Consider the following 11533-nt stretch of genomic DNA (forward strand, 5'->3'; position numbering starts at 1 on the left):
ACAGACGTTTTCGGTAGATCTATAAATAAAAAGTTGGAAATTAGCTTTACCCAGTCAGTTTCTCTTCGACTGATCGAGAGAAAGCGAGAGAGACAGCAAGACTTCTGAAACACTAATGGTATACAGTGACATATAACGGTATCAAACAGGTAGGTCATATTTTATGCAAAGCATGTATTTGTATTTTAATTTCTCGACAACATACAGGTATTTAAAAAATATTTGTATATTACATAAGCCAGACTGAAATACAGGCTGAATTCAAAACCGCCTAGGTCAGATCGATATTAAAAGTTACAGATAATTTTAAATAGAATAATCTCATCCCTCGTAAAAACATTTTATGTAAAGAATATCAGATCAAGAACTCCTTGTTTTAACTTAGTTGCATGCGGAGAATTACGAATAATTTACTTTTGTTTTGTCTCACACACGGGTTCTTTTAACTGTATGTCAGGCCTGTGTCTACTTCGACAAACATTTTGAAAATTCTTTGCTGCTTACGTGACACTTTGAATGAAACAGTTCAGAAAAAATGGTTCAGTTTCTCAGTGTTCATTAGATTGCAGATCAGTTAGGTGCGGAAAACTTGCCTAGGCGGATTTTAATTCATGCCTGGTTTTCAATGACCTGTGCACGTGATATATGTGAGTGTGATACTCGCTAAATTGTCACGCCTACTGAAGCTGCTAGGGGGTAATTAATTATCGTTTAACAGCTTCAATAGGCGTGCCAGACGTCTGTAGAAGCAGCGTAAGCCGAAAGCAATTTAGCGAGAAACCCCCTGGAGATGGAACCCAGTCAAACGTTTTGTAGAATCATGGTATTTTGCACAATAGCATGTATATATATATATATATATATATATAATGTATTCACTATGTTGTGCGTGATATTTTGTACTGTTTTCATGAGACATCCCCCGCACGTAGTACTTCGCCCTTATTGCGGCACGGTTAGCTGCGTCTCATGGATTCTGGCACAATTTCTAGTCTTGCATGACGTCAGACTGTGCCGACAATTAGGATATCCCGGTGTAACGTGACAGAGAGTCCCCCATGATAGAGATTACGCTTCGTAATCAATTGAGTCAGGAAAGCCCTGCCCTTGTTTTTGACCCACTTAGGTCAAGCTAACTCTAAACATTATAGCTACAATGGATATGGAGGGCGGACTTGGTGTTACGCGGACCCTCAGTTTCGTTACACCGGACGAGTTCTACCCTTGATTTTTATATTGTGTCTATTTTTAGTGATTCACGTGTTTAAGGATCATCTTTGTAAGCCAAATTTCTGCACCTGAAAATCGCTTTTATTATATCTTCTAGGAACAACTGAAGATGTTTTCTCTGCGCATTGCTGCCATTGCTGTGCTGCTGTTGCCGCTGATTGCCGCCCAGAAAGGCAGTAAGTCACCTGTACATGACTTTGATTAACGGGATTTTTTCTATCCGATTTGTCTGTAGTAAAATTATAATGAATAAATAAATAGAATTGAATCTCCTCTCTATTTCAAGTACTTATTCCCGCATGTTTTATTCAAAATGAAGAGAAATTATGCTATTTGCTTTGCATTATGGCAAGTATGTGTGCTACGTTATATTATTGCACAATGCCATGAAATGTATGCACATGCACAAGTATTATTACCAGGAATAAGAATCAAGAAATAGAATGAAATTGAATTGTTATTTAAGCTTCCAAATACCACGTAAAGACTTTGGGTGAAAATGTCTATAATGACATTTCGTGAATTCTAGTATTATTGGATAGAGCATTCTACAACATATTACTTTCAAAGTACATTGTTGCGACCGTTAAAATAAAACTTGATTTCAATTTAATTTTTTTAAATAGTTTAAATATTAAAATGACAAATATCTGTCTTCTATTTTCTCCCTTATATCCAAATAAACAAAAACTCTTGGAGATGGGAAATAATTTCTGAATAATAATGACTTATATATTTTATTCCATTACAGTTGTGCTTCTTCGGTCCCAAAATTTTGGGGCCCACACCTGGGGACTGAGGGACAATGGCGACGCGTACATCAACCAGGGCTACAGCGGGCATGCCTTTCGCATTGTGCCAGGGTTAAGCGGGAAGAAGGACGGGAAGAAGACCGTCTCCTTCATGTCCCTGGAGCATCCGTGCTCCTATCTCCGTCACTATAATTACTTCCTGAACCTCGAAAGCTCGAAGAATCCAAGGAATGCTAACATCTTTGACGAGGACGCCACCTTCGTTCCTCGACCTAACCTTTTCTTCCAAGGGTACACGGCCTTCGAGTCGGTGAACTTCCCCAACCACTTCATCCGCCATGCTGGCTACAGGCTGCAGATTCGTCCGAACGATGGCTCTCTTTTGTTTAAGAGGGATGCCAGTTTCAAGCCGGAGAAGATTGGTTCGTGAATATTTTGTTGTTTACAACATATAACGCATGTTGTTATTCTTCTGTACTGTTGACATGATGGCATATACTGTGCCCGATTTCTCGCACGCTACATCTTTCTCTCTCTCAACCCCCATCTCTCTCTCTCTCTCTGTCTCTCTCTCTCTCTCTCTCAACCCCCATCTCTCTCTCTCTCTCTCTCTCTCTCTCTCTCTCTCTCTCTCTCGTACTACATGCTCGCTACTTGTTTATGTGTTTTTGTATCGTTTCAGGTAAGCCGAAAGGATGTGGCGAGTAAACTCGTGTCAGTCACGTCTAGGCCGGGGACGTTTGATATGCACCTAGAAAATGTCACGTATAGTGACATAACATCGAAAAGACTGGATGTTACCGATTTTAGTTTTAAGACATTAATTTTTCCTTCGGTTATTTGATGGAAAAATGAAAAAGGATTCCCGGTTTCACAAAAGACTATCAGACAAACGATTAGTGAAGCGTTTGATGTTTGGATTATTTCAAATTATTTCAAACTGATAATAAATACAAAAAAGATATGCTGTTGTTTTTAATTGAACAGACACTTGGGGAGTACACGGGGGGGGGGGGGGGGGAGGGGGGAGTGGGGGGTAAATATATATTTACTCAAGGTAGACATCAGAACCCGTAATCTCCCTGCTCCCTGCTCTAAGAACTGTGTGTGTGTGTTTGTGTGTGTTTGTGTGCGTGTGTGTCCCCGCGTATGCGAAAGCGCGCGCGCGTGCCGGGGGGGGGGGGGGGGGGTTAAAGCTGTGATCGTAAACGATTTTCATATGTTTTTTTTTCAATCTGTCTGATACGTTGGTCCATATATCGGTGTGAGGTATTCTTTCTCCACTACCACTGCCACCGCGCACTAGATGTATGACTGGTGCTGCATTGTGTCATATTCAAGTTTATGTTGACCGTTGCTAGGAGAAAATGTAGAACATCAAATTACTATAATGAAAGAAAACAACTGCTTCTAAATTCTAAATACACATTTAAGACCAGAAAACAGGGCACAGACCTCTGCCAATTCCAGGCTGCTCATTTCTCAGTTTTACAAGTTAATCAAAACCAATTTAATAATAATAATCATTAATAATAGATTAATAGATTCATGTAATAGATTCTTTTAGTCCATTTCTTCAGCTTCTAAAAATTATAAAAAGCCGTCAAACTTTTCTAAGTTAAGCGATTAAGATAGGTTGCATTGGCTTACAAAGTCCGTGCGATGCCTATGCAGTGCCCGTATATCCCCTTTACGTGCAGCGCCAGTATGGAGGCTGGCGGTGGAAATTTTTATTAAAGATGGTTAAAGTGGATGCATGCCTTCGAGAAGTAGTTTTTAAAAGTATTTATGAATAATTTCGCAGCAGCACTATATTTAATTTACCAAACGAATATTTTACACGAATTAACATCCTAGATTTAAGGCAAATTTTTGTTTGTAATCCGGATCATCATTTGGATCCATGAATTTTTAAAGATACTTCACCATTGTGAGATATGGTCAGTAATCTTGACCCAAAGGTGTATTGAGGTCATTGCTCTTTGGATGTGTTTGGATGTCCTCTTAACTACTGCAATTTAGTCCTTGGCGGAGGTCTTCGCTCTTAGGGTGCTTTTGTAGTGTAGGTAGTATTGTGTTGCTTAGAGCTGATCACAGCCATGTAAGACAGCTGTTACATTATGTAATGTGTATTTTATGATGTACATTAGCCTTCACCGACGTGCGAGATTATGTGTCTGTAATCATAAATTAATCTAAAATAAAGACTTGAAACCAGGTCGCATTTAACAAATGGCAGGAAAATGTTGCCTTTGTTTACATAAGCAACAGTATTGTCCAATATTTTGTTTTTTTATCGTTAGAATGATGGCAAAGGGCAAATTGTTGACTGGCATGCCGCCAGAGCAGAAATTATTATTGTGCAGATGTATCTATATGACCAGTGTGAAGTTAACTCGTCCATTTCTTACCTGGCATACAACAAATGTGATCTTGAGATCTGATGGCGCTAAAAACCGACATGGCGCCATGCTTGCCATACTGCCCTTTCACCGGAGTGTGCTGTCTTCTCGACGGGATTATCAGCAAGACAACGTTTTCTTTATTATTATTTTTTTAAAGTCAAGTCACCGCCATTGCTTTACCCAATCATATATTTTGTTGCTTTTAATACCCTCCCCGCCTCTCCGGCCTTGCTTATGAAGGCTGTTCATATGGTCATACAGGACCTCGGGCAACTCCTCAGTGGACATTAGAAATGGCAAAGACTACTCAAAACTAAAACCGCCAAGGTGTGAGCCGCTTTAGCTCTCGTCCTGCTCTATAACGACACAGGTGAAGTCAAATGTAGTCTCATTGTAAACCAATATGAAAATAAAAGCACAATTCATTTTGGTTAACACCAGCTATAACATATTTGAACATTTTTTTAATGATTCCCTCTTCTTAGGAGCTTGCTGAAACTTAAATCGTCCCATTATGCTCTTTAACGTCATTGATGATACCAAGCTAAATCTCGGATCAAAACAAAGTCATAATAAAAAAGGAATCTATCTTGGAATGCTCAATGTCGGCTCCTCAAACAAGGCTTCTTGTACATCACAAACTTAAACGTTCAATAATAAGGCAATGTTCGGGGACTGGTGGTGAGCGGAATGAAAAACATTTGCACGATTCAAAGGCTGTCGATTGTAGACATAAACACGTGCATTCAAACTGGCCCTCTCCGTGACAAGGTAGAAAGTTTACATATACGTTGACGCCTTCCAACGAAGCCTTAGCGGTTCCGTGGTAACTCTGCTGGCTCGGACACGCCTAGACACTCAAACGCGGGTTCGAATTCCAGAAGGTCCGATGTAATTTTTGTTGCTAGAAATCATTTCTAAAAAATTGTTTGATAACTATAAGAGGAAACTTGGAGTGACGTAAGGTGGGCGGTTACACTCACGGCGCAATCGGTAGCGTGCACGGCTACTAAGTAAAGAAAACAAACTCATGTGCAACAACAACGGCAAGTCACGAGCTCGAGTCCCGCATGAGGCATGTCACCTGCCCGTAGAGACGAGCCCGCCGCAAGATCGGGTAGGCGCGAAAACGAACGCAGGCCCCTGTGTGTCCGGGCAGTTTACATTTTGCGTAAAAAGCCGGTATAGTTTAGCATAAATGATCAAATTGACTGAGTAATGCTAATTTCCGGCTTTTTATTTATAAATCTACCTATAAATTTTGTCAGAAAATATTCCTTTTTTCACGCCGCTGTGCCCTGCTTTAATCAAAATTGCTGAAACAGTTTCAAATATCCGTAATTATGTCTCATTTTCTATGCAAAAACAAACTTCCAACTGATTTTAGATGTATAACCAAATGTTACAAATTGAGGTCTATCAAAACCCGTCTGCTTTAAAATGTATGACATCGAGGTCTAATCTATCAAAGGCCTCTATGTTATACATCTTAAATGTCTGAGAAATTACCTTTTGCATAAACTGGTTTGTTTAGTATAACTGATCTATTTGACAACAACTTATTGCTGGTCGTTAATAATATTATTGTGTCAGCAAAAATACTTCCTTACTCTTCAATTAAAGGTTCTTAAAATGATGCATAAGCGGGGATGGTCATTGATCTCTATCCTTTACCGCCTACGCAACAGATCAAAGTTGAATGAGTCAACAGCTAATTGGTCCACTTCAGTTATATCATGGGCGTAACCAGGCATACGCACGGATGCACTGTGCGTACAATTTTTGGGGCCGACCATGATATTTTTCTCTATAAATTTAGTGTATTTTTCAAGGAATAAATCGAAAATCCCCGTCGGTTGTAAGTTAACGTCACTTGAATAAACAAATCCTCTGTATAACATATATTCACCATTGTTCACATTACTGAGGTAAACAATACTAGTTACCATCAGAAGTCCTATCTTAATCGTCAATCTAGCTGGATCTCCCTTTACCTCTTAATTAGGGGGTTAAGTGCCTTTCGGCTCTTTGGTAGCCTTTATCTTGAAAGTATCGAACGTACTTTCGCTGGTGATGTTTATCTCAGGTACAAATCTACCTGTGCATTATTCTCAAAGAGCAGTTCCAGCAGACCTGGGGGCACTAGATAAAATCTGAACGTCGGGCTAAACAAGGAGCCAGAGAAACAAAGGAAGAAACGAAATTTTCCTCCAAAGCTTCAAAGAATTTTTACACGGACTTGATCCAGAATAACCCACCAAAGTAACAGGGTGGCATGGGCAATTTTTACAATCACAAACAAATAATTAAACTTTGTCTTGGCTTGTCGGATCGGCCGTGGACGTTGTAAGGAATTTTCTTAGAGTAATTTGACGTACCCAGCTTTTATGATTCGTCACAGTTTAATGGTACTATTTTAATCTGAAGTGCACGCTGTTATTCAGTCATGACGAAACTGCTTTATTTCAAATCCTCCCTCCCCACTGAAATTTATTATTTTTTAAAATATTTTTTCATTTCATTTTACCCTGCCTCCCCCCCCCCCCCCATTTTGGACAGCCTGTTCCCCAATCCTGGAAAAAGCTTTGCTTCCGGCTGAAATAATGTAATGGAACTTAATTAAATCACTGGAATGTATTTTACTTTAGCTGATGATTCTATTACTGATGAAAACTGAGCTATGGTATTTGGCACATTTAATTTTATCTGCCCTTTATCTGTTTGCGTAAGTGTACATTTAGCCGTACCTGGGACTTTTGAAAACCTGGGACTTTTGCGTACAATTCTAAAAGGTCTGGTTACGCCCCTGAGTTATTTACCATCTGTGAGGCGACAAGAGCTCTTTACATTACTGTTACGTTTCCTGTCATGTCTGCCAATATGTCTCTTGATAGGGATTGTGGCATCAAATGGCAGATCCAAGGGACATTGAAATCCCTATCCCTGGATAACCCCCTGACACACACACCCCCTGGTACACCCCTGGTATACCCCAATACCTGGTATATCCCACCCCCTGGTATACCCCAACTTCTCCTGTTTGACTGAAGAATTGACTCAAATTCAAACTCAAGTTTTATGTTTTTATTATAAAACTGTGATCAACTGAAAAAAAATCAAAAGCTGTACAGTAAACCACACAACTGCCCTGGTAATGTTGGGGATTGGAGCTGAGCATTTGATTATAGAAATATAAAAATAAATTCACATATCTGCTGAGTCTTACACTATAGTTAAGTTTGAGTGGCACAGCCGAGAATGTTGTGTAAGCACACTGGTTATTTAGAAAACACAAATACAAAGCAATATAAGTGAACAAAAAAGAAAAAACCTTAAAGACTTATTTCAGCTGTTACATGTTTACATAAAACTAGCTACCTGTGAATTATTTAACGCAGCTCTGTTCTCCACAATAGATCTGATCTAGCTAACACCTTTATGTTATACATTTTAAATCAGACTGGTTTGATTTGTATTTTCCATCCTATTACAGATATTAATTCTCTGCATTATGCTTATGACAAGGTTTGTATAATTAACGGCAGTAGTTATCTGTGTAAACCTCTATGTCAAGCATCTGAAATCAAACGGGCTTGGATTTGTAAAAATGAGTTGCATTGTTTGGTGAATACTCCTCTTCTTTGGTGCCAATTTTCATGATTATGTTCATTAAATATAAACTTGCAAAAATATGATGGGATAAAAGGCTAGGAGTTGGTTGCACAAAAGAATGAAAATTGTTTTTACTCCAAGAAGATTCCTCAAGCTGAGTGTGGTAACATGTAACATTTCTTTATTTGTTCTGTTTTCTTTACACGTTCTGATCCGATACAGACAAAATCCGGTGCAGACAAAATATAATTTGAAAACTTTTGTCCTTAACATATTTAGAAAGTTTCGAGCTTTGAGGAGATAAAATTGACAGGAAAAACATTTGGTTATATTGTAATATCACAGTGAGAACAAGCCAAACTGTCTAAAGCATTGGCAATGTCCGTGTGAAGTACCAGTATAGGCACGTCTGGTGAACAACAAGATTAAAAAGCAGCAAATGTTTTGAACAAAACTTTACTTCAAAACCTTTTTAAATAATACAAATGGGTATAGAAAAGATCGTTATGAAGTGAAAAAAAAAACGAAGGGGGGTTACATTGTCATAAGGATGATTTGAATGTTACACTCGCCAAATATGTGGTCGTGCACACTGAAAACGTTGTCATCATAACCATACCTTGCCATCATATCTTCCACATTTGAGGTGCTTATTTTGTCAATGTATAATGCAGCACACATGTTCGTCAGCAGATTTTACCAGAACAGAGAACACACACACAGTGTTGTGAATACACTGCATCAGTTCTTTATGTATAAATTAACGTTTGTTGATATTACTATAGTTCTAGATCGAGCGAATTTAAAATGATTTGAATAGTTTTTCCTCAGCCACAAGTCTACGAATAAATTTGTTAGTCATTTCGATAAATGATTTTCACTGGAGTGGTGAAGATATTTAGTCTATAGCTGCCACTAACTGCTAAATTTGCAGACACCTATAAAAACATCAACTACATAAGGATTTTTTCTATAGGACTGAGAAGAACTGAAAATGGGCGGCCCAGCTGCAGTGGGAACGCGACTCTGTTCTGGTCTTAATTGGTGCCCTCATCAGAATAATGCCTTTTAGGAAAGTGTAAATAAACAGGAAACAGGGCCTCAGGAAAAGAATCTGTTTCGTGGAACACTATGTCCAAGCTGGCATTCATTAAATATTTTTTATGAATGAAATATCTTTGTTATGAATGGGTCTGCTTTGTTTTATAGTCTGTCCCGTCACCACATATTTTGTTCTTTCACTGAATAACTGCAATGCCAATTTCAGGCCTGTAGAAAGAAAATTGAAGTGGAGGTTGCTTATCATCCAGATATAACATAGCGACGCGGTGTGTGGGTTGGGGTGGGGGTTGGGGGTGGGATCCCTTTTATCCTCCATGTTGCCTGTGCCTATAAACGACATGGTTGACGAAAACTTGCCATATATGGCTGGTAAATGGAACTGTTGACGGGAGTCACAAATCACAAAGAAACAAATAGTTCATTAGCCTTTCCTCAGACAACTTAAATTGTGACGTTTATTTGTCTATCTCTTCCTATACGTGTATAAAAGTTACATGCTATCAAGTAACGTGTAATATTGCACGAGTAAAAGATCAGTGTGCAACAACACTAACGTTACCAAGACAGTTACTGCCAGGTGATAAATACAGAGATTGACGAATTCAACACCATGGGCTTCTTACTGGTTACCCTGTGTGTTACTGTGGTTTACATGCCCCAGGGATCCTCTTTTCCAATTTTCCAGAGTGACACCAATACAGCCAGTTACACGAGCGGAAGCACCTATTCCGACTACTGGACCACATCCCCTTCCACCACTGGATACGCTTCAACAGGCGACACCACTTCCTACAGTACCGCTGGACCTACTTCTGCAAGTGGCACCACTTCCTCTGCTGAAAGTGGAACAACAGCTGCTAATGGCACCACTTCCTCTGCTGAAAGTGGAACAACAGCTGCAAGTGGCACCACTTCCTCTGCTGAAAGTGGAACAACAGCTGCTAATGGCACCACTTCCTCTGCTGAAAGTGGAACAACAGCTGCTAGTGGCACCACTTCCTCTGCTGAAAGTGGAACAACAGCTGCTAGTGGCACCACTTCCTCCGCTGAAAGTGGAACTACTGCTGCAAGCGGCACCACTTCCTCTGCTGACAGTGAAACTAATGCTGCAAGTGGCACCACTTCCTCTGCCGAAAGTGGAACAACAGCTGCAGGTGGCACCACTTCTTCTGCTGAAAGTGGAACAACAGCTGCAAGTGGCACCACTTCCTCCGATGAAAGTGAAACAACAGCTGCAGGTGGCACCACTGCTTCTGCTGAAAGTGGAACAACAGCTGCAAGTGACACTACTTCCTCAGATGAAAGTGGAACAACAGCTGCAAGTGGCACCACTTCCTCTGCTGAAAGTGGAACTACTGCTGCAAGCGGCACCACTTCCTCTGCTGAAAGTGGAACAACAGCTGCAAGTGGCACCACTTCCTCAGATGAAAGTGGAACTACAGCTGCAAGTGGCACCACTTCCTCTGCTGAAAGTGGAACAACAGCTGCAAGTGGCACCACTTCCTCTGCTGAAAGTGGAACAACAGCTGCTAATGGCACCACTTCCTCTGCTGAAAGTGGAACAACAGCTGCTAGTGGCGCCACTTCCTCTGCTGAAAGTGGAACAACAGCTGCAAGTGGCACCACTTCCTCTGCTGAAAGTGGAACCACTGCTGCAAGCGGCACCACTTCCTCTGCTGACAGTGAAACTAATGCTGCAAGTGGCACCACTTCCTCTGCCGAAAGTGGAACAACAGCTGCAGGTGGCACCACTTCCTCTGCTGAAAGTGGAACAACAGTTGCAAGTGGCACCACTTCCTCTGCTGAAAGTGAAACAACAGCTGCAAGCGGCACCACTTCCTCCGCTGAAAGTGGAACTACCGCTGCAAGTGGCACCACTTCCTCCGCTGACAGTGGAACTACTGCTGCAAGTGGCACAACTTCCTCCGCTGAAAGTGGAACTACTGCTGCAGGTGGCACCACCACCCAGGCCTCCAATGCAACTGAGCCTAGTGCCCAAGGCGACACCACAGATAATTCGGAGTAATTATAATGTCCTATATAAAAGTAGAAAGTGAAAGCAAAATGGTAGTAACTGATTATTTATTCTGGTGTATCAGATTATTCTATTAATTTCACATACTTTAGGTATTTGTTCTTCAAATTAATGTTCTTTAAAACAGAAAAAAATTAAAGTACTCTGAGGCAGAAATCTAGAATAGAGAACCGATTAAACTCATCCCTCTCAATTTGGACACTTCTATCATGCTGACTTTCATCTAAATCTTCCGAAGTCAAAAGCAATAAAGGTGAACTGGATTTATAGTTCTGCAGGACAACAAATACAAATGTTTTAGTTATAAATACGAAGTCGAAGCCAACGGCTTTCTACAACTAATGATAAGCGTGTTAGTAATGAACAATTATTAACATGATGCAAAATTTTGTCGCTTCAGAATATCCAATAAAATTGGTTGTCTGTAAATCTAACAA

The 11533-nt window shown here is 40.2% G+C and overlaps 2 protein-coding genes across 3 annotated transcripts; both read left to right on the plus strand.

Annotated features, from left to right (window-relative positions):
* LOC106180106 (uncharacterized) lies at positions 1 to 2946 on the plus strand. 2 transcript variants are annotated; one of them, XM_087014353.1, is made up of 5 exons: positions 1 to 149; positions 1328 to 1406; positions 1982 to 2404; positions 2665 to 2723; positions 2754 to 2946. In XM_087014353.1, exons 2-4 carry the CDS (start codon positions 1340 to 1342, stop codon positions 2688 to 2690), a joined length of 516 nt encoding a protein of 171 aa, XP_086870479.1. In that variant the 5' UTR covers positions 1 to 149; positions 1328 to 1339; the 3' UTR covers positions 2691 to 2723; positions 2754 to 2946. The 2 variants fall into 2 exon arrangements, with proteins under 2 accessions (XP_086870479.1, XP_013419451.1); XM_013563997.3 differs by having other exon boundaries at positions 2 to 149; positions 2665 to 2946.
* A 6580-nt stretch (positions 2947 to 9526) lies between these two features.
* LOC106180099 (uncharacterized) lies at positions 9527 to 11533 on the plus strand. The gene has a single exon (XM_013563992.2). It carries the CDS (start codon positions 9672 to 9674, stop codon positions 11085 to 11087), a length of 1416 nt encoding a protein of 471 aa, XP_013419446.2. The 5' UTR covers positions 9527 to 9671; the 3' UTR covers positions 11088 to 11533.

The sequence above is a fragment of the Lingula anatina genome, chromosome 5, assembly GCF_051362555.1.
Source record: "Lingula anatina isolate TDL-2025a chromosome 5, LinAna3.0, whole genome shotgun sequence".
NCBI classification, from domain to species: Eukaryota; Metazoa; Brachiopoda; class Lingulata; order Lingulida; family Lingulidae; genus Lingula; species Lingula anatina.